This window comes from Thamnophis sirtalis, unplaced genomic scaffold (genome assembly GCF_051295495.1).
Source record: "Thamnophis sirtalis isolate CommonGarterSnake01/CBP01778 unplaced genomic scaffold, rThaSir2_p1.2 scaffold_2, whole genome shotgun sequence".
NCBI classification, from domain to species: Eukaryota; Metazoa; Chordata; class Lepidosauria; order Squamata; family Natricidae; genus Thamnophis; species Thamnophis sirtalis.
This window is the reverse complement of record NW_028261382.1, coordinates 83,627,885-83,652,288: the sequence shown is the minus strand read 5'-3', so window position 1 is coordinate 83,652,288 and position 24,404 is coordinate 83,627,885. Positions and strand designations below refer to the sequence as shown.

The 24,404-nt window shown below is 40.3% G+C and overlaps 1 protein-coding gene across 1 annotated transcript in view; it reads left to right on the top strand.

The window, feature by feature from the left end:
- The window catches only part of KCNU1 (potassium calcium-activated channel subfamily U member 1), a 91,451-nt gene extending 87,654 nt beyond the window's left edge, over positions 1–3,797 (top strand). Inside the window, exons 23-25 of the mRNA XM_087703504.1 lie at positions 1,585–1,689; positions 1,950–1,957; positions 3,605–3,797. Of these exons, the coding sequence (XP_087559630.1) occupies positions 1,585–1,689; positions 1,950–1,957; positions 3,605–3,797 (306 nt within the window). The remainder of the gene's footprint in view (positions 1–1,584; positions 1,690–1,949; positions 1,958–3,604) is intronic.
- The last annotated feature ends 20,607 nt before the right edge of the window (positions 3,798–24,404 follow it).

Here is a 24,404-nt window from a genome sequence, read left to right as displayed (position 1 = left end):
CTCTCGGATAATTGTCTAATGAGTTAGAAAGCTAAGCATTTGATAGTCATGAGTTAACTCTTATTATGTGGCTCTAGATGACATACTTGAATGTTGCCAAGCTGATCCTAAACAGAACATTGAAATCAAGATTCACATTTAGAACATTATACTGTAGCCAATAAACAAAGCTTCCATCAAGGTTATTTTATACATGTGTATAAAATGACCTGCATTTGAAAAGGAAAAGTCATCTCTATTTGTATTGGCCACAACTTTTCAATTGTTCTTACGCAAGATATCTTCAGTGGGTCTCCACACTATATCTATCTGAGTATGATAAGTATGATACATGAGAAAAATAGCTGGCAAATGAACAGCTGCTTTTACAGATGATCAGTGGCAGTGGTATAGGTAAGAATGCACTGTTCACCTGTTTAGAAGGAAAATATGATACCTTTCTAATATTTCTTTATAAAGTCCATTGTTTGATAAAGGACATGAATTGAATTATTGCCAGCTCTAGGACAGTGTAAGCAACCCCAATATACCGTATATACTCGAGTATAGGCCGGCCCGAATATAAGCCGAGGCACCTAATTTTACCACAAAAAACTGGAAAAGTTATTGACTCGAGTATAAGCCTAGGGTGGGAAATGCAGCAGCTACTGGTAAATTTCAAAAATAAAAATAGATACCAATAATGTTTTTGAATATTTATTTCAAAGAAAAACAGTAAACTAGCTCTGGGACATCGTTATGTGGCTGCTTGCCATAACAAGGAGGAGGTGGGACATCGTTGCAGAGCGGCAGGAGGGGGAGGAAGGGGAATCGTAAGACAGCCCTGCATTACATTAGAACGTGAGGAGGGGGGATGGTGCGGTGCGCGCTGCGCGGCAAACTGACACAGAGGGAGGGGAAACTCACAGGGGCGCCGGGCCATTCACGAGCGTCACCCAGCGGCATGGCCCCGCCCCTTTTTCTCCTCCATTTCGGGCAAATTTTTCACTGACTCGAGTATAAGCCGAGGCGGCTTTTTTTCAGCCAAAAAGTGGGCTGAAAAACTCGGCTTATACTTGAGTATATACGGTATGTTACTAAGTTTTCATTGTGATTCCTTCATTGGATGGAATAATTTTGTAAACATAAAGTGTGAACTAATCAGACACAGCTCTAAAGATGGATAGATTATCCTCTCTTTCTTGATATTTCTGTGGATTCATTCTGCTCAGCATTCCACGTCTGAATTCTTTGCATAAAAGAGTTACTAGAAACTGCCAATTCTATTTCTGACTTTACAAAAAAAAAAATTCCTAGGCCAGTTGTAAATTCTATTCAGCCCCATATTTATGGATCCAAAAAACTGTGTGTTTTATCATGTACCATACCTTCAAAATATCTATTTTTTTAAATAAAAGTATCACATTGGAAATATCTACAGAAACATGGAAATAGCTGGAAATAATTTTCCGCTTGCTATTTTCCCAAGAAGTGATGTGGGAAACCCACCTTTTTTTGAGCTATGATCTTCTTACTTTTAGTTTATGGGTCTTCCGTTAATCAAGAATGCTGATATAGAATCAAAAGTGTTTTCTTGTTTTGCAGCTCTTCTTCGGTGATGTGTTCATTAAAGCCCTTGATATGTATGGAATTCTTTGCTTAGGTATCTATCGCCTGAAACCTCACCCCAATCCATATGAAATCAGGAAAGTATAGTTAAATTGAATTTTTTTCATAAAGATTTAGCTATCTACCTGCATACACAGCAATAAAATATTGGCATGTTCAATAATATTTCAGAAACTATATGGAGTTTGTATTTTGAAAAGTAGCTTTGGGGATGCATAATACAATGAAAAATCATCATTAAAGGACAGGATTGGGGAGTAGCAATGAAGTAATGAGCTTTCTTTTGTCATATGAGTTTTATTGTTCTCTGTTCAATCCTCTTTTACACCCATTTCATTCAGCGCATCTTGTACTACAATTATAATTAATATATGGAGTTGTCATGCGATGCAATGGTGACTGCTGGCTCAATTGGTTTTAAAAGGTAGTGAGATAAATGTACAGATAGCGAGTCTTGGTGATTTTTAGCTGTGACAGTGAGGTGGAAGACTCCAAATGAGTGTTTCTTGCTTGGGAGAAACAGAAGGAGGAAATTCTTGATGCCCTGATTGGGATCTTTTCCTGGAGACTCTCTAGTTGGCTACTAGGGTAAATAAAATATATATAATATAACAGTATAGATCAGGGGTGTCAAATTCAATTTCATTGAGGGCCACATTAAAAAATTGTGTTTGACCTCAGGCTTCTGGGCTGGGCCAGTGTGGGTGTGGCCTGCTTGATGTCACTCGTGTCAGGGTTGCCTATGGTAGCCCAAGCACTCTGCCAGCGAAAACGGGTTCCTGAGCTCCATTTTCTGCTGCAACGGCCTCCTGCAACTCTCTGCCAGCAAAAACAAAGCTTGGGAGGACCATGTATGGCCATCTTAAGCTCCATTTTACTGGCAGAGGCACTGCAGGCCAGGCCTTCAGTGTTTCCAGGGCCCTATGGGCCAGATTGAAACACCCCATGGGCTGGAACTGGCCCCTCGGCCTTGAGTTTGACAACCCTGGAACAGATCATGGTTCTCAATCTTTTCTTTACTCTTACCATGTCCATAGACCACCAAGACTTAAGTCTAAAAACCACAGCTTGAGAACCACTGGTATAGATATCTACAAAATGGACCAGACCTCTCAACTACATGGTTGAGACTTCCTTGAGGGAGTATCTTCCAGATCTGTTGAGACTTTAGCATCCATCACTGGAGTTGACACACCACAGTTTTCTTAGTAATATAAGTCAGAGGCTGAATCTGTAACCTTCTCGTTCATAGAGAGCAAGAATTCTTATATTATTCCATTAACCAAAGACAACTTCCAATTGAGAAATAACTCAGAGCATATGACATTAACACAAGATGCCTTATAGCCCTGCCAAATGTTGCTACATTTTCTCCTAACATCCTTTCAAGTTTTTTTCCACATGAGTTAAGCAAAGTTACTGATGTAAGTTTAGGATTTATCTATTTTTTGGCTTATTTGCTAATCTACTACTATTGTTGTTGTTGAAAACTATGGCATTATTATTCCATAAAAGCTGCTCATCATCAATGTCTTATTTAAAAACCAATTCTGTTACTCTCCAAGATATTGTACCATTTAACTTGTCAATGAGAGGAACCAGTATAAGGTGCTTTTTTAAAAATTTAATCTAAGACAGTGTTTCTCAACCTTGGCCACTTGAAGATGTCTGGACTTCAACTCCCAGAATTCCCCAGCCAGCGAATACTGGCTGGGGAATTCTGGGAGTTGAAGTCCAGACATCTTCAAGTGGCCAAGGTTGAGAAACACTGATCTAAGAAATCATTATTCTGTAAAATGAATTAAATTTCTGTTTGTTAACTTCTTTCTTTCCCTTCCATGTTATGTAAGTATTCAGGTCTTTGAATACAGTGACTTTGTATGTTAGTTGCTCTAATAAAAGTATTGTTTTATAAATTTGTTTTTTTTCTTCATGACCAATACAGCTATTGTTTTTAATTGATTTCTGTTTTATTGGTGACTTTTCTCCAAAACAGGTTTGTGATTGCTCGGCCACCCGCTAATTTTGAGCTCCTCTCTTCTGATCAACTCTTTTGCCTTGTTCCATATAACATTTTATTCAAAGACCTAACAAACGTAGTGAAATCTGTTCTACCAAAATCTCAAAGGATTAGCAGTCAGAAGAAAGAAAAAGACATTTACTATACAAATAAAGTCTTCTTTCTTTAAGAAGTGTCTACAACCATTTGTTTTAAGGTTTTTTTAACCCCAGAGATTTGAAGTAATGTTCAGTGCAAACAGGAAGGATCATTCATAAAGTTGAAACATAGAAGATTTGTTCAGATCTATACACAAGAGTCTGGTCAATTAGTGTTGTTGTTGTTAATTGTGAAGTTGCATCCGCCCCGTTATGACCCCATGGACAACGTTCCTCCAGGCCTTTCTGTCCTCTACTATCCTCTGGAGTCTATATAAGCTCACACCTATTGCTTCAGTGACTCCATCCAGCCACCTCATTCTTTGTCATCCCTTTCTTCTTTTGCCCTCAATCGTTCCCAGCATTAGGCTCTCCTCCAGTGGTTTAATTAATGGTCATCATTAAATTGGCACTAGATAAGGGTCAACAGAATTGAAGGAGGAGTGGACTTGGATCTTTGGTGGCAACCCAAGAACTCTAAACCAGTGGTGAAATTCAATTTTTTTTACTACTGGTTCTGTGGGCATGGCTTGATGGGTGTGGTGTGGCTTGGTGGGTGTGGCTTGGTGGGCATAGCAGGGGAAGGATACTGCAAAATCTCCATTCCCACCCCACTCTGGGGCCAGTCAGAGGTGGCATTTGCTCGTTCTCTGAACTACTCAAAATTTCTGCTACCGGTTCTCCAGAACCTGTCAGAACCTGCTGGATTTCACCCCTGTTCTAAACCGATGATACATTTAACTCTACTGCCCATCTCTGCCTGATCTTCTCCCACATATACAGTATGAATGTAGAAGCAGTCTGCTACTTACTTGAAAAGACTCCAAAACTTAATAACAATTTGAAGATGACATTCGCCTACCTGATCCCATCTTGTTGATAGTGTATTTTAAACATGCCTCCTTTCCCCAGAATTGGTTAACACATGGCATTTTCCTTAGGTTTAAATTAAAAGTTTTTAATTTACTCAATTAAAAAAAATGAAGTAGGGAAAAGAAAATCATACTTCATGTATGATTTCATATAAAATCACTTGCTTTGGCTCATTCTTAGGGTGGGCAGCCATTTTGAATTGAACCTGATTTGTTCACACATAGAAATCAGAAGGAAAAAAGATTATTGCCTGAACAATTATGTGAATTTAAAGCCCCATTTCTTAAAGACAAAATTAGAGACAAAATAAGTATGGAAATTTATGTTGGTCAGCTAGTAGAAAACAGAAAGCATATGCTTGGGGCAAATGGTGCACTATTCTTATCACATGATTGTATATCCAGTTTATTAAACTAAGATATACACAATCCAATTAAGTTAGAAAATTCCTTTATAAAAAGTTTAAATATTACATTGTTTGGTTAAGTGCTGTTGTGATAGGATATATAGATCAAGCCCATTTCAATTCTCATGTTTGAAAAACTGGTCAGTTTAAGTATCCAGACTGATTCATACTCAATATCCAAATCAATTTGAATCAGTTTGGACTGATTTAGACCAATCAAATGCATGTGTGGATTTCTAATCAACCAGGCACTCCAAATAAATCCTGTTAGGCCCAAATTGACCTGGAACAAATGTCTCTACAGACATACTATTCATAATTGACTATGATTCATCAGTGTTTCAGGTCTGAACCTGACTTCACTTATTCGAGATATCAGGAGTTGTATCCCTATCGCTTGCGCAAAGGCATATGTTCTACCCCTAAGCTAGGGCATCTCATACATTGCAATACTGTGACTGCCTAAATTACGGGTGTCAAACTCAGGGCATGATGTTGCCATCACATCCCCTTTGCGGAACTGGGGTGAGCGTGGCGTGGACATCATGCATCCAGCCCACGAGTCACTAGTTTGACACCCCTGGTAAATGAAGTTATACTAACACATCAGTGGTGGGCTTCAAATTTTTTTAGAACCTCTTCTGTAGGTGTGGCCTGCTTTGTGGGAGTGGCTTGCTGGCCATGTGACTGGGTGGGTGTGGCCAACTTGTAAAATGTGGTGAAACTCATTTAACAACACTCTTGCTTAGCAACCAAAATGTTGGCTCAGAAACTCTAGCATTGAAGCACACAAGTCTTAAAGCTGTCAAGTTACAAGACCCTTGAACCCTTAACCCTCTAGAAAAAAAAACCCAGGGGCGTTCAAACTTGACAGCTTTCAGACTTATGGACTTTAACTCCCAGAATTCCTCCTCTAGCTCTTCATCTTGATAATGTGCGGACAGGTGGGGGGAGGGAGCTGGAACCAGTTCTAAACGGCACTGTAGATTTGTGGAACCTCTTCTATAGAAGAGGTTAGAACTGGCAGGAACTCACCCCTGTAACATGTATAGACATGAGCAAAAAGAACGACTCCATCAGAGATATGGTTGGGCTACAAATAAATAAAGTGATTATAATGAGTATTCTTCGTCACCATTTCACCAGGAATTTTCAAACTTTGTGATACAGCAACTTTATTTTTTAATTTAGTTATATCTTCTCAACTGCAACAGATTCCAAATGAATGAGCTAAATGAGGAACTAATCCCAAAAGAAGTTTTGGCAGGACTTTTACTTTGCAAGCTTAATGAGGTTTTTTTTTTTCATTTTCTTTTTTAAATGTACACTTCCACCAAGTTGTTCGAACAACTCTTTGGGTTCCAACCCACTATTGAGCGAAATCTTATACTGAACTATGGATTTAACAAACTCGAGATCTGCAGTTAAATCAGGAAACTTTTAGTTGTGGTTAAATTTACTCTCTGGCTGTGCAGATTTTGGTTCTGGGTCAGGTCAGGAAAGTGAGTGGATTGTCCCTAGGAAGCAACAAAGTAGTAGTATATTTTCTGCTTTTAGAACTTGAAACTCACTACTCCTAACAGTTGATTCGATTTTCAGTTTCCAATTGTAGCACTCGTGTTCAAAACACCTGATTTTAGAATACTCTTGCACACCCTTCATTTTTGTCAACATTTCATCTTAACAACTCTACTCTTCTCTTTACTTTTCTTTGTTCCTAGTAAAGATACTAGGATACTGCAAAAGGACTGGGTGTTTTTCTACAAATGAAGACCATTTAACCCACACATTTTCAATTCATTCCAAATGAGAAATTACGATTCTAAACTTTTGAACAAGTTGTTTTGCACCTTAATTTAGAACTTCCTTCTCTCTTCTAAAATCTGTATTCCCCAGAGGTGGCATTCAACTGGTTCTCTCCAGTTCAGGTGAATGGGTAGCAGAGATGGGTTCCTACCAGTTCGCATCTATTCGGTGGAACCGGTTCGTCAAATCTACCAAACCGGTTAGAAGAGGTTCCACCAGTGGACCCGGAAAGCAGGCCACACCTACAGAAGAGGTTCCAAATTTTTTTGAAACCCACCACTGGTCCTTGGATATGATTATTCTACACTATCATGCTCATATTTATAAAACTCAGTGCCTCTGTGAAAGGTAAGGATGACTACTGCGTTTGTGGTGCAATCAGAACATTGCATGTGTTGAAGTTGTTTTAACGCAAACCAAAGATGCCTTTTAAAAAACAAGTTTACCTCATATTCTTATGCATGCCAGTGCTGTGTGTGAGGTAATTTAAGGTGGTTCTGACAAGTGTCATCGGCATCTTCATATCCGGTCACATGGGTGGCAAGCCACTCCCATCCGGTCACATGGGCAGCAAGCCACTCCCACAAAGGAGGCCACACCCACAGAATAGGTTCGAACAATTTTTGAAACCCACCACTGATGGGTAGAGATGACTGTAGGAGGCTCTGCCCACCTGTCCCAACACAATGCATGAGCACTGAGCATGCACAGAAGGCGGTGCACATGTGCAGACATGCGCACGCTCACATTTGCGAACCGGTAGGGAAGGTAAGTGAATCCCACTGCTGGTACTCCCTAATTGATCTATTCAGATGAAAGAAGAAATGGTGGTTCAGCATAGAGAGTCCACCTTAATCCGACCTTCAAGAGAACAGAGGTGATATAATACCCATAAGTAAAATACCCACACATAGCTCCACTGTGAAAAAGCTGAGATGGGATCACCCATGTCCCCATACTGAGCCATGGTGCCACAATGGTTAGAACGCAGTAATGCAGGCTAACTGCCCAAGGCCTGAAGTTCGTTCCTGACTGGCTCAAGGTTGACTCAGTCTTCCATTCTGATATCAGTAAAACGAGAATCCAGGTTGTTGGGGGCAATAAACTGACATTTGTAAACCACTCAGAGTGTGCTGTAAAGCAGTATGAAGTGGTATATAAATCCAAGTGCTATTGCTATTGCTATCACTCAATCCAAAGTTTTGTGTATCCCTACATTGTGGTATACACTGCTATTCAAAGATTCCAAGTCAAAGGTCTTTATGCACAACATTCCCTACAAAGGTTATTTTGCCTTGAATAAGCCCTGACTTTGTTTTACAGGGCAAAACAAAAAAATGAGGATTGGTTTTAGGTTCCCCAGCCGCCTCTCCCCTAACACTAATTAGATCTGAAAGACTGTAGCCTGAGTCCAGCCACCGCATACTGAGAAGAAAGGAGCCCAAGCAGCTGACGCAGAGTTCAGACTAAACTAACTGCAAACTCTCTGGAGATGTCCCAAGGTAAATCTGATAGTCTCTGTCGTTTATAATCATTATCAGGCAACTGAGTTCACTGCTTTAAAAAAAAAAAAACCTGGGGAGCCAATTAAGTGATCCCTCAGGCAAGAGGCAAAGGCCTGCACTTCCCTTTGGTTTTAAAGGGAAAGCCATGCAGTTATTTCAAGTAAATAATACACAGTTCTTTTACGGTGGTGCTTTGCAGAATTGGATGTGTTGTAGGATCAGTTGAAACTGCCTTATGCTCTGGTAAGCCAATCACTCAAACATCTATAAGAGAGGTAAACAACCTTTGTAAGGTAAACACCAAGTGCCTTTCCAGCCTGTTATGCATATGGTTGAAACACACACACACACACTATATGTGTGTGTGTGTGTAGTCTCTGTGTGTGTGTGTGTGTGTGGAGAGAGAGAGAGAGAGAGAGAGAGAGAAGGAGGGAGGGGGAGGGAGGGAGGGGGAGGGAGGGAGAGAGAGAGAGGGAGTGAGTGAGTTTTAATGACCGGATGCTCTTCCTGTTGCTAACACGGAGTTTTGTTCAGCAAATATATTCTCAGTGTGCCCAGTGAGAATGCCCATCTGCCTCTGACTAGAATCAAACTCACAACCCCAATTGTGAGATGAGAGCTGGAGTCTCCTGAGCAAATTGGTAGTAAAATAAATTGAAACCCACCACTGATTAGATAGATAGATAGATAGATAGATAGATAGATAGATAGATAGATAGATAGATAGATAGATAGATAGATAGATAGATAGATAGATAGATAATCTCAAGAACTGACTCTCGAGTAGGGGGCTCAACTTTCTGTAATCTTTTTCTTCAACTGTATTGATATGCATTCTGTGATTCCTCCATAAGTGTTAGTTGTCCATATTCCTTCTCATTCAAAAAGCACCAGCCACATTTTCAATGAACGTATGGAAGTATCAATAATGTTATCATTGACCTTTGAATGTTTTTTTTCTGACCATGATGGACGGTGAGTACCTCATAATCCATAGGCCATTTATCACCCTCAGAGAACAATTGCACTGCTGAAATTCATTGGCATAACCTTCAGTTATGGGAAGAGAGTGCCAACTTTTTTGCAACTTAATCCCCCAATGCATCATAAAACAAAGACATAATAAAATGTTGAAAATGCTCAGTTACCTACTTTGTTCATGCCAGTGTGTGATTGGGCATGCTTCTTCAGATAGTCAAATGGTTGATCCAATTTTGTCCATGTTTGGCCTCATCATACATCAGAGAATATTCTAAAATAACCTTCCTCAAGCTGGATATTATGCATGTTTGTGGCCATCTCTGAGCAATGAGCTAACGGCCAAGGAAATTCTGACAATCAATATCCACATACTGTATGTGCAGGATGAGAAACAAAATATTTCAACATCCAAATGCTGCCTGCCATACCCTATCCAATGCCAATTAATGACCGGGGAAACTATTTTCATACTATCATGTGTTTTTTGTTTACAGTGATTTGGGATGAAATGAGTGATGATAAATACCTTATCCTTGTTTTGATTAAAAAGGATGAGCATGAACTGGCATGAGGATGAACACTAAATAAAAGAGCTAATTCCATTTTACCAACAAGCAATTATTAGTAATAGCAATATGTTGTGACTCAGCAGATGTCTTCTGTGAGTCTTTTCAGGATACAAGATTAACACTGCAGCTGGGGCTCGTGAGTGGTGTGTTCTGGGGATAAAAGGACGGATGGTGCCACGCCCTGGTTGCAGGAGTCAACGTTCCTTGGTTCGTTCAACATTGATTGATCATCGGTCGTGGTTTATGTAAGATACACTTGGAGAAGTGCTTTGTTTCCTGTAACCCTGATTCAAGGCTACACTTGGAGAAGTGCATTGCTTGTAAGAGTTTTTGTTTGGTATTTTGTTATCTAGTCAGAGACTTTATTTATGTTATTTTTGGGCTCGCAGCCAGTCTGAGCCGAGAACTGATAAAGAGAGTTCCTTTTAAGTTGTTTGCCTGTCATCTGTTATCGAGCCGAGAAGGGGGGGACAGAACAGCAATAGCACTTATATACCTCTTCATAGTGCTTTACCATCCTCTCTAAACAGTTTACAATGTCAGAAGATTGCCTCCAACAATCTAGGTCCTCATTTTACCAACCTTGGAAAGCTGAGTCATCCTTGAGCCTGTCTGAATTGAACTCTTGACAGTCAGCAGTGAATTACTTCATTTTAACAACTGGGCCACCAATTTTATCAGTTCATCCAAAGGATGTCCCTAATGGCTGCTTTGTTACCAAACATCATCTCTCCCTTTCATCATTTTCTGTAAGTTTACAGACATATTGTTGCAATGGAAGGATACATAGTTGATACCTTTCATGTTTTTGGACTATATATAAAAAAGAGTCCCTGCAGATTTTACTCTGGTAGTTGTTGCTAACTATAGGCGGGGTGGGCGGGCTTGCTCATCTCTGTTTAAAGGCCATTGAGCCAGTGCTGTCTGAGTACATTTCCAGTGAAAGTCCTGTGCTCAAGGAGGATTCCATCAGGTAAAGATGCAAAGAGTTACACTGAGTGAACCACCAGGCTGACGTGAATATAAAACTAACTAGCTGAATACTTGTGCTCCGCTACGAAACTATGTGATCAAGCTTGCTAAATCAACACAGCTTGAAAATTAATGAGTAGTTACCATCGACTCTCCTCTCCCCTTCTCTCCCTCAGCATTGCCCTGCAGAAGCCTCTCCTATCCTATCCCCTAAAGTTTGTAAGCTTTACACGTGCGCGTGCGCCAGGGGTGGGTTTCAACCGGTTCGCGGCGGTCCCTGTGAACCGGTTGGTCGGAGAACCCGGAAGTAAGTAACTTCCGGGAACGGCGAAGGGCGCGCCCGCCCGCCCGCGGTCCTTACCCGGTTTTGACGAGTTCTGCGCTTCCACGCATGCGCAGGATGCATACAGCGCCTGCGCGATCCTCCAGGAGCAGCTGGAGCGTCGCGCAAACGCTAGTACGCATGCATGCACCGCGCGCGTGCACGAGGACGCCGCCAGCCCCATTCCAACCAAACCGGTTGGAACAGGGCGAGAAACCCACCCCTGGCGTGCGCACACACACACACACACACACACACACACAGACACATATATATAGACACATACATACATACATACATACATACATACATACATACATACATACATACAAAAAAATCACTGTCAGCATTTCCAGGTTCAAGAATATTGCTTTTGGCTTCATGCTGCCAATTGCAGATTATAGTCTGGATTATCTGTTGTTGAAAACACTTTCTAGCACCTTGCAGGAATTCTCTTCACAGAGGTGTTGGTTCTTTCAGATAAGAGAGGCTGCCTCTCCCCACCTGTATAATAGATGTGAACAATTCAGACTCCCAGGTGGAGTCTCGCTTGAGACAGGTGAGAAGAGAGTGTTGACAGAAATGAGATGTAAAAGTATTTTTTGAAGAGGTGCCCAAGTGTAACACATTTAATCTTGTAGTGAGGGAAAAGGAACCCGGGATCATCTGTCATTCAAGGATTAGAACTTGTTTTGAGGAATTTCCAGGCGTTCATTGTGACAAGGTGGGTGGCTTGATAACCTGTTTATTGAAGTCCTTTTCTTTTCTCTTCCTCCTTTGCTTTCAGCTTGATTTCTCTGGTCCGTCTAAGGCCAGGGGTAAAGTCTTTAAGGGTTGTTCTTTCTAATCCCTCTTCAGTGGCATGCTCCTGATCCAAGCAGGCTGTTATAGAATAAAACAGTGTTAATACATTGTGTTTTTATGCACCACGCACCAAATAACAATCAATGAGACATAATGTTTAAAAGCTAAACAAACAGAAGTATTTAAAGAAGATCAGTAGATCAAGGACTACAGATTGTCCTTGACTTACAATCGTTCATTTAATGACAGTTTGAAGTCACAATCATCTCAGAAAATGTCACTTTGATCCAGGTGCTAGGCAACTGGCTGGTATTTAGAACAGTTGTAGTCTTGGAGTCATATCTTTTGTGATGTTTTCAGACAGTTTCTGGCTAGCAAAGTCTTAACTGTGGTCGTAAGTTGAGGACCACCTATATAATTCAGGATCAAAAATCCTTAGCAAATGATTTTTTTTACCCTTCAATTTCAGAACTGATACATTATAGAGCATTAAGATTCTTTCATTTGCTTATTTATTTATACTTCATATTTCTGAATTGTCCATCTTTCTCAAAGAAGAACTGCTGAAATCTCTGTGAGACTTCCCCCCCCCCCTGATATAGTAAAGCTGAAAGTTACACATTGCAAACTAATAATTGTAGAAGCTACCACTCTACTCCAGATGGTGCTGCCTATCAAGGTAGGATTATTTTCTCCCCATCTACACTTATCTTAACATATAGTTTGTTTGTTTTTAATCCCTTTGGCTAACTTAAGTAAGTAACTTAAGGAACTTCTTCCCATTTTCCTTTGCACTCTATGCAAAAGATGTGAAATATCCAGGTTCCATTTATTCCATCTTCCTGCCTTTTAGGAAGTGGAAATTGGAGCAGTGTTCCTTAAGAAAGGTGAGAAATTCTTAAGCCAAAGTATTATTATTTTTTTGAAAGGCGCTATAATATCACTTGAAACGTTCAGAAATAACTGGGTTATGTGTACTGTATACGGCAGAACATCAAAAGAAATTGCCCTATTTTACTGTGGGATGTGGAAGGATGTTACATTCTTCAGGAAGCTGTAACTTGTTTGTTCATGCCAAATTTAAAAGGCAAGATTAAGAAAAACTTCTAAATAGGTCTGTGCCTCCAGGAAACAGTTCTGAGTTGTTTATAGTCAACTGGCAATGGTTGGTTATGTCAAATATCTTGGGCAATTCCAAAAGAAAGGCTAAATGTCTTTGGTAGGCTCCACAACTTTCCATGTTGAGGTTTTCCAGTATGTGTGTGGGTGTGCACATACCATGAAAAGTTGCTGCAGTATATAATAGCAGCCTAACCCATCAATCATAATCCTCTGAGCTGCCAGCAGTCATGTAACTGCTTAAAGAGCTCAGCAACCCTCTACTATTTATAAGGGGAGATTCCCCCTCTTCATCTAATTAATCATGGGTGAAACTGCTTGGCCATCCTCCAAAAACCCTTGGAAGACCTGCCAAGCTTTGATGCTAATTTTCTTTCTAAATAACCCCCTAAAGAAATTTACGATTAAGTAATTAAAGTGATGAATAAAGAGATGCTTAGTAAATGGGAAAAGGATGGAAAGGAAGAAAAAAAATATATCAATCCATCTTGTCTTCTCAAGTAAAAGCCCATGCTTCTTTTTAAAGTATATATTATCTATGTAAAATAATTACTAATACAAGGTTTAGTAGCCTGTTTTGGTCAGTATGCTGCAGGATGCACTAAAACAAATGGTCAAAAGGAAATAAATGGTGACCAAAACAAGGAACTGAATGCACATCAGAATTACATTTGTTTTTCAAGATGGGTTTGATTCATCCAGTGACTTCATATCCATGCCCATGGCAATAGAGAACTGATATATCATTGCTTTTTTAATGTATTGTTATCATTGTAACTTGTAGGGCAGGGGATTTCTGAGTTCTTCATCAAATATGATCTGGCTCACTTTTTCCAAGCTAAACCAGATTAATTAGATGTTGCCACTTAGACCTATCAAAATCTCTTTTTATGTATCAAGGATCGCCCTTCCCTCTTTTTAAAAATCTTCACCTGGTAAATTTCAGAAAGCAACTGGGCTTTCTTAGTTTGTTTGTTTTTCCAGAAAACATTTAGCTTCTCATCCAAAAAGCTTCTTCAGTTCAGAACTGAAAAAGTGTCTTGGATGAGAATTGAAAAGTTTTCAAAAGAAAAAAAAACCCCAAGGAAGTCCAGTTATCTTTTGAAAAGCACCTTCGGGACAACCATGACCTGGATGATTAAGTATCTCCATAGACAGTTTGCCTTTGAAGAATTTTGAAATAATAAAGAAAATACAATGAAAAAAAGAAGCAGGCTGAAAATTGATAGATGGTTAAGGTTTGTATTTGAGCTTGGTTAGCAGAGAGATGTGACGTGGGAGATTATATTCAGTTTAGAGCTTGAGAACCTTGGTAAAAATTTACTAAGGTCATACTTCTAACCTCAAGGATGGTTATATTGCAAACATGCCCAAAACTACAAAGAAACCTCTGTCAAATTATTGTTTACTTCAAAAACTGAACTGAACTGAGATCTTGAAACATATAAAATTGAAATGAACAATTTTAATTGTTTGTTCAGTGGGATTAGCATCATTTCTCATGTGAGCCCTTTATTACAGAAAACATGAATTTAGTGTTCTGGTTACCTTCCTTTCTGTAAGTTTATAGAAATACTATTGCAAAGCAGGTGAGGCAGTGGATAGTTTCCATATTTTTGGAATATAACTCCACATAATATAGCCTAAATCAGAGATTGTGGGAACTGTAAGCCAAAGAATTGTTAACAGGAACCTTATTAGAATGATGAGGATGGAAACAGGTGATGTCCTAAGCCCAGGGAATGCTTTTTCAAGTCAGAAAATGAGAACCATCATTTTGGTATGCAAATAATACTAATTAAACAAAAATTCAGACTGTCAATATTTCCAGCTTCAACAAATAAGCGTTGATTTTCCTTAAATGTTGCTTTTATCTGCTACCTATTACGATTTACAAATAACAAACTTCAAGAAAAAAATTAGAAAGGGAAAAGTAATTATGAGAATGTATGGCAATCGTATCCTTCTTTACATACAAACAACAGATCAAGCTGATAGGAAAAGTTATGAATCACAATTTAATTTTTAAAAAGTTTATTTTGCAGAGAAGAATTAGAATTTACTGTAATTCAAGGTTCCTTCCATTTTTATTGGAAAAAATTGTACTATAAATCAACCAGGAGTATCTGATAACATTAATCTAAAGTCCATGATTTGCCAACTATACATCTCCTGTGGAGACAATCTAGGCTGACTATGGTAGTGATCATTTTGCCCTAAAATAAATTTCAAATATGAAAAGAATAAAACCAGATGCTCTAAACATTCTTGCTTTGTTTACACATATGTCACTTTTCCCCTAGTAATCTATGGTTTTTACTCAAGGATTGTCCATTGTTATGGAACTAAGTGGGCAAAAGTATTTTCATATAAACAGTTCACTTTCATAGATTCTTGAAAAGCAGATGATTCACCAAAGGAGCATTATATAGACTAACATCCTTTATTCTTGAAGGGGAGGAGGGTATCAAGCCATTTCTTTAATTGTTCCTTGAAATTTACCCCCTACCTAAAACAAAGTACACTTTTTATTTCAAAGGGACCTTGACTTGTCCTTTGTAGCCAATGAATGGAACAGCAGTTAAATTTCTGTGCATCGCTTCTGCCATACCTTGTTCTATAGAGTAATTGTGAAATAAGTGAACTCAACCTGCTATATTTCTCTGTGAAAACAATCAGCATAACAGAAATGCTACACCATTATGAGACAGGAGAAATTTTTTAGTTCTTTTCTCCTCTCTCTGAAAAGCCAAGAAAGTTCAAGAATAACTGGCCTGAAGTCTGATCAACTCATGGAGTTTTTCCAAACTGTTCTTTGCTGGTTTGACTTCTGTAAGGTAAAGGTAAAGATTCCCCTTGCACATATGTGCTAGTCGTTCCCGATTCTAGGGGTGGTGCTCATCTCAGTTTCAAAGCCAAAGAGCCAGCACTGTCTGAAGACATCTTCGTGGTCATGTGGCTGGCAGGACTAAATGCCGAAGGAGCACGGAACGCTGTTCCTTGTTACCTTCCCACCAAAGGTGGGTCTTATTTTTTTCTACTTGTATTTTTACATGCTTTCAAACTGCTGGGTTGGCAGAAGCTGGGTGTCTCACTCCATTATGTGGCACTAGGTATTCAAACTACCACTGCCAACCTTTCTGATCAATAAGCTCAGTGTCTTAACCACTGAGCCACCATGTCCCTTACTTGACTTCTGTACTTCACATCAATCCAGTTATCTCCTAAACTGATGCCTTCCAGATGTGCTGGAATTACAACTGCCAAAGTTCCCTAGCCCGATGTTAGCCCTTCAGAATAATCCAAGTAAGAAGTACAAACAGGAGTACTGGCTCTATTTTTATTAGAATCTTGCAAGACTGAAAGCATTCATCCCATGCTTTCCTTTTACTCTCTGGAAAATGTGGGAGGGTCCCTTCTGAAATGCCCTTTCCCCTTTTGGGGTTGAGACACAATTTATACATTGGTGGTCCATTCTGAGTTTCTTCCTCCTGTCTCCCAAGGTCATTCTCACAGACTATTACACCAAAAACGTCTAGGTATAAGTATAATCTTTATTGTCATTGTACTTAAATACAACAAAATTGAACTGTATTCCCCCATAGGATACCATGCTGGGATGACTACAATACTACTGAAGCCAACATTTTGTGTTTTATTTTTCCATTTATTTATTTTTAAACCACCCACTGGAAAGTTCATGGTTCCCTCCATATAAAAGTCTGGGATGAATTCATTGCATTCTGCACAAATTATTCCAGTTACTATCTATTGCTTCCCTCTAGTTCTCTAGAGATGTTTCTATCAAATAGATCACCCGATATTAAAAACATAATGCAATTGGTTAGCGGATTCTACATATTACATTCTGAATACTACATTCAGATAAGTTTACATAATTTGCCAAATGGCCTTTTTGCTTAAGTTTGCTATAACTGTTGCTGATAGGCATGAAATAACGTTAAAATAAATTCTGCTTAAAGTTCAGCTGGGTTTCTGATCTTTACAGTCATAACATGGAAGAAATTTACTCTTGTCTTCTGGGAATTTTTTTTTCCAATTTCCCAGCCTAGAGTTCAGACTTGGGATTCCTTGATGCCTCCCATTTAAGTTCTAATCTGATCCAAATCTACTTAGTTTTTGACATTAGATATATTAAGCTTGGCTACAGTAATCTGATGGATCCAAATGTACAAATATAGATATATAGTTGATAGATGATATAGACAGACAGACAGTTAGATAGACTGGGTGACTGACAAAACACACACACACACACACACACACACACACACACACACACACTTTTGACAGTTGCTAGACACTGAATATCTGAATACAAACTAACTTGAATCATCTTGGCCACTGTTCTTGCTGATGAAGACTAAATGAGTTGTACTCCACAATATCAAATTCCTACTTTTTTACCATTATCCAGTTGAGGTCTTCTGTATCAGGATTATTTGTTTTCCAAATTCCTTTTGTGTTACCACAATCATCTGGCTGTACTTAGGACACTCTACCTATTCCTAAACAGCAACATAAAACAATATTCAAAGTAAGACTGTCCAGATGTAATGGTCTGTTTGCCCCTGGCAGTGAAATTTCGTACCGTGTTGAGGTGGTAAGGGTTTTTTTGGGGGGAAGGGGGGGTGAGGAATAGTGAGAGAATGGAAAACAGTGATAGAACTATTAGAGGAGCAAAGGTTGGGTTTTATTTTGAAATTTTCTTGATTTTTAATGGCCATATACTTTATAGTTTTAATAACAGCAATTATAATCAGAATGGGTCATTTCTGGGGTCTTAACTGTAGCACAAGATAAAGAACAGTATAAGGCACTTGTTTCCCTGCTAATGAAACTGTACCCCCTGCTTGTGAAACCCAGCAAGCTGCAAGATCCTTGAACAGGGTCAATTAGCTCTTGGACCGATCATATCACCTTGGGGAAGGATTTAGAAAAAGCAGGGATTTAAATTTTCTTCCTGCACAAACACTTTTCTGCCTTTGTCCAGTTTTATCTCTCCTCCCTTCCCCTTTTATGGATTCCTTTCAGATGAATTTGATCCTCTGTGAGCCATGCTCATCAAGGAAAAAAAAGAACAGCTTATATGCTTTAGTGCTCCTGATGCACACTCTGGTTTACCAACAAAATCAGGGCGAGCAAGATTCCAGGAGACACAACAAAAGGGAATTAAACACCAACTTATTCCGAGTTTTAGGTCTGTGGTTAAACTTAGTAAAAAGAAATGGCATTTCTTCCTTGTATTTGGCCGGAAATTTTACTGCAATGGATCTCTGTTGAAAGTCAGAGCAAGAAGCAATGGATAAGAAATTAATCAAGGAGTAAAGCAAACTAGAACTAAGGAGAAATTTCCTAACAGTGAAAACAATTAACCAGTGGAACAGCTTGCCTCCAGAAATTGTGGGTGCTCCACCACTGGAGGTTTTTTAAGGAGAGATTGGACAACCATTTGTCTGAAATGGTAGAGCTTGAGCATAAAGTTATCAATGTCTGATGATGGCAAGAGAAGGATGAAAATGGTCAAATGGTGCCTCCTGGTGGTCAATGTGATTAAAATTAAAATACACTGTGTAAAATTAAAGAATTTCCTCCTCCTTTAGGGAAGCATGTGCAAACATAGTGATTTGAATAGGCCCTATTTTTATTGGCCCCTTTCCCATCAAACGCATCATAAATCCAGTTACTGTAGAACTGGAATGACCAAAGTCACTAAGAAGAGTTCACTGTGTCTTTCACTACAGCTTGTTAAAACCTGAAAGCATGTCTCCTTTAAGGCCATGAACCTCCCCCCCCCCACTGTTCCTGAACTTTTTATGATAGAAGGGGAACAACGTTTTGAAATTAAGGAGATCCTTGACTCATGCACCCACAGGGGAAAGGTTCAATACTTAGTGGCATGGAAGGTTTTCCCTAGTTCTCCAAACGAGCGGGTTTGATAAATGTCATGTCAAAACCCCTAAGTTACTTAAATGCTTTCAAAGTCAATATCCTGACAAACCATAGTAATTGTAACCTTTCTTTGCTTCCCCTTCTCTTGCCCCTTTTTCCTCTTTCAGCTACAGATCTCCTCCTTTTAAGGGGGGGAAACATGTCAGGTCCCTGTTGGAATGCTGCCATTCTGAGTGGGGGTGGGGAGAGAAGAGGAAGCTTCATGGGTTTAATGATTCGCATGCTTTTGCTTTTGCTGTAACTGCTTGGGAGTTTGAGGGGGGGCAGAATCAGCCACCTGCCCAGGTTCCCTCTCAACTGGTTCCAGCCTGGGATTCAAGGTTGCAACATTTCGAGAACAACCTCTTCTCACCATCCCACCTTGGAGTTTCCAAAACACCTTTGTGGATTTTATTGGCTACCAATAGACATGAGGTATTGGGGTGGGGGGGTGTTGAAGGGGAAAGTTAACCTAACACTTTACTCATGAATTTCAGACTCCACCTGACTTCTCTGCAATTACTATCTCTCAGTAAAAGTTGCTTTTGGAATGCAAAACACTTCAAGAGTTGAGAAGGTTGCAGATATCTTCTTTGCAGATATCTTATTTGCATTACAAGAATCCCACTTTTTAGTGGTTGAAGACTTCATCTAAGGAAGCAACTGCCCTGCTTATAAAAGTCAGAGGCATACAAGAAATAAAAGGGGAACATCACATTCCAGACCCATCATTCATAAAGCTACATCATGAATTCAGCCCTTTACTTGGGGGCCACTCCCCCAAAAAATTCCAAACCTTTTTTGATGCACAATTTTAGTGATGACAGATGTTCCCCGAGCATTTGCAAAGAACAATTCCATATATTGTTTGCATAATCATCTCACCATTGAGAGGTATGTCAGTAAGCAACAAATGGTTCCATATGTTTCTGCCAATCAGAAAGGGTCTAGTTGACATTGGTTATCAAGGTGAAGCTGGCACTTGGTTTGCAAACCAAGAAGTGGGAGAAACTAAAAACGTAGTCCTGAACTGAGAATGAAGATGAGTTTTCTGCAGGAGATGAGTTCATCTAGGCAGTTGTTTTATCACTATCAGTGATCAATGCTGCTCTTTAATATATACGTAGGTTTCCCAGGGTGGATACAAATACTCTAAAATGGTTCTCAAACTTTTCTTCATCATGGACCCCCTTGAAATACCTTTTGTGACCACAGACCATGGCCAGGGACACCCACCTTTAAAGTACGAGGAGGCGCTGAACAGGAACCTTTTATTATAACAGAACTGACAGCAGGTTCAGTACATGCGCGCTGGACAGCGCCACCTGACAGCTATTTATACTGATAGCTGTCAGGCAGCTGGCCAATGGGGTGGCCACAATTCTCCCGCCGGCCGGCAGCCTTTTGCAAGGCATGGCTTGGCTGCTGGCTGCGTCAGGGGGACGCAACACCACCAATGCTTAATTCAAGATTTAAATCATAACTTTTCTTCAAGCCTTCACGGACCCCCTGTGATGACATCATGCCTGCGCCCAGAGTTCATGGATCACAGGATCACCCTGCCACACTTCTATCCACTATGCTGTTTCTATAGTGAGGAAATGGGAAGGGAATAGTAAGGAGTAGGATGTGATGTAACCAAAATAGAATTCCTTTTAGATTGCCAAGGTCATCCTTTATCTTGGTACCTCTGAACCTGACCGCAACTGGATGGGTGGAACTGCCAGCATGGCGGGTTCCACCACAAAACCGCAGTAGACTAAAGCGCGCTCGACGAAAGCGCGTACGTGACATCATCACAGCGCGACGAAAACAGCACGCTGTGATCGGTAAACTTAAAATTAACGCGTAAATCTAAACCTAACCCCCCCAAACCTAACCCTAAACCTAACCCTAAGCCTAACCCTTAACCTAACCCTAAACCTAACCCTATACCTAACCCTTAACCTAACGCTAAACCTAACGCTAACCCTTAACCTAACCCTAAACCTAACCCTAATGCTTAACGTAACCCTAAACCTAACCCTAACCCTTAACCTAACCCTAACTCTAAACCTAAACCTAACCCTTACCTTTATGTGAATCGGCTTGCTTTAAAAGCGCTTTTTAAAGCGCCCTTTTTTCTCCGCGGTAGTATTTGTCGCGCTGCTGATGACATCACGTACGCGCTTTAATCGGGCGCGCTTTAGTGGACCGCGGTTTTGACGGGTCATGGCATGGCAGTGGAAGATTGGACCATGTGATGGACTTGTGGGTGTGGGGGCAAAATCTTGAACTTCCAACTGGGTGGGGAAAACCAGGAAGCTTTCAGATTCAGGTTTTCCCAGAGGTGCCAACATGACTCTCTTAATAAATTGGAATTTTGAGCAATACTTTGCCTTGGACTCTGATTTAATTTTGGATGTTATTTGGAACCCTGACAATAGATAGTTCTCAACCTACGACCACAATTTGGAGCTCCAAACTTCTGTTGCTAAGTGAGAAATGTGAGTTTTGCCCACTTTTACAACTTTTCTTGTTCTATTTGTTAAGTGAATCACTGCAGTTGCTAAATTAGCAACATGGTTGTTAAGGGGAACCATTGATTTTGCTTGTCAGTCATAAAAGGGGATCACATGACTCCGGGACATTGCAACCATCATAAATATGAATTGTCAAGCATCTGAATGTAAATCATGTGACCATGGGGATGTAATGACCATTTTTCACATTATGACCACTGCAGCATCTCCATGGTCATGGGATAAAATTCAGATGCTTGCCAACTGATTCATGTTTATGACAGTTGCAGGGTCTCAGAGTCATGTGATCACTTTTTGTGACCATCTGACAAGCAAAGTCAATTGGGAAACCAGATTCACTTAGCATCCATATTGCTAAGTTAGCAAGTTCAGCGATTCACTTAACAACTGTGGAAAGAAAGGTCATTAAATGGGGCAAAATTTATTTAATAAATGTTTTGCTTAGCAACATAAATTTGGGTTGTAAGTTGAGGACTATCTGTACAACATCCATTCAAGACTCCATAACCTGGTTCAAATCTTCAGATGTTCTTTTTATTTGAGGTGTGTTTTTCTACACATTCCATCAGCTGGATTGGAGACATGTATTATTATTTGGGATTTACAGTGACATTCCAAGCATTCTGCAACAGATAAAAAAAAAATAAACGTCATGTGATAACCGCGTCAAATTTAAGCTGGCTGTTAAGATACTCGAAGAAAAGAGGGCTTGTGATTTTTCTCAGTGCTCATCTTACTGAGTTGCAAGGTCTGCTCGCTTTACACTACACTTTCCTATTCTTCACAACTAAACCTATCAGTGCATGGGGCCAAGAAAGGTTTTGTTTTTCAGCTAGCTTGTCCCAGAGCATGACACTGATCAGGATTCAGAGGAAAAGAAAGAGGAAGAAATTGACTCAGCTGACTTCCATGCCAAAGACAAGAGGAGAACTAAGTCTCCCTGCCCTCGACTACATCATCTTAAGTACATAGTATGTCTACAGGCAGTGAGCATTACAAAAAGGGCGTGATGAAAGAAAGGAGACTATTTATATATTTATTTAACATATGCCTAGGGTACCACAATCCAGAGAGATTCTCAGAATTGAAATGGACTAAAACAGGGTTTTCCCCAGTTGCGATGTATGGCTGTGAAAGTTGACCATAAGGAAGGCTGAGTGCCAAAGAATGGAGGCCTTTGAACTCTGGTGCTGGAGAAGACTCCTGCGAGTCCCTTGGACTGCAAAGCGATCAAACCAGTCAGTCCTAGAGGAGATCAACCCTGACTGCTCTTTAGAAGGCCAGATCCTGAAGGTGAAACTCAAATACTTTGGCCACCTAATGAGAAGGAAGGACTCACTGGAGAAGATCCTAATGCTGGGAATGATGGAGGGCAAAAGAAGAAGGGAAGGATAGAGAATGAGGTGATTGGATGAAGTCACTGAAGTAGTCGGTGTGAGCTTAAATGGACTCGGGGGGATGGTAGAGGACAGGAAAGTCTGGAGGAACATTGTCCATGGGGTCGCGATGGGTTGGACACGACTTTGCAACTAACAACAACAAAACAGGGGTGTCAAACTCGTGGGCTGGATCTCGTCTGTGGGCTGCTTAGATCTGACCTGCGGGGCTGCCCTGAAAACAGCGAAGGACCAGCCTGTGGTGCCTCTGCCAGCAAAAACAGACCTCTGGAGGGCCACAATGGCCTCCTGTGGCCCCCTGCCAGCAAAAATGGAGTCCAGGGAGGCTGTGTTTTCCCTGGCAGAGGACTGCAGGATGCCATCATGGCTGAAAGCAGAGCCTCAATGCATGATGTTGAGGTGGCCATACCCATCCTGGCTGCCCCCCCAGCCTCCCGAGGTCAAACACAACCCTAATGTGGTCCTCAATTAAATCAAGTTTGACATCCCTGGACTAAAACATCCATTGTAAGGGGACACAATGACTCAGCAGTTAAAGAAGCCAAGCTTGTTAGCTGGAAATCTGACTGCCTTGATTTGAGACCTGTGTGCCATGTGATAGTGTGAATTCCTGTTACTTGCCCCAGCTCTTGCCCATCTAACAGTTTTAAAGCATGCCAATGCGAGTAGCTAAATAGTATCACTTTGGTGGGGAGGTGACAGCATTCCATGCGCCTTTGGCTACATGAAATTGAACACGGAAAATGTCTTCAGACAATGCTGGCTTCCTCCGCCAACAAACGGAGATAAGCACCACACCCTAGAGTCGGAAATGACTGGGCAGGGCAAACATTTACCTTTAAAACATCTGGGGTCGGAATAAAACAATCCCAAACACAATAAAAATAAAAGCCATGCCATATACAATGTAAACTAATAAATTAACTAAAAATAAAGATAATGGCATCCACATCATGGGAAAACACTCTGAAATAATTCAACATTTAAACTATCTTAAAAGACTAATGAAGAATTGCTGTCCTGATCCCCATGGCAAAACAGTTCTGCAATGTTGGCACTGTCACTGAGAAGCAGCAGAATTCCAAACTTCTGGACTCTCCATAATAATGGTCTGACCATTGTAACAATAGCAATAGCAATAGTTAGACTTATATACCGCTTCATAGGGCTTTCAGCCCTCTCTAAGCGGTTTACAGAGTCAGCATATTGCCCCCAACAACAATCCGGGTCCTCATTTTACCCACCTTGGAAGGATGGAAGGCTGAGTCAACCTTGAGCCTGGTGGGATTTGAACAGCCGAACTGCTGAACTGCAGTCAGCTGAAGTAGCCTGCAGTGCTGCATTTAACCACTGCGCCACCTTGGCTACTATATTGTTTTTTATTATTTATGCTATTCATTCATATCTGATT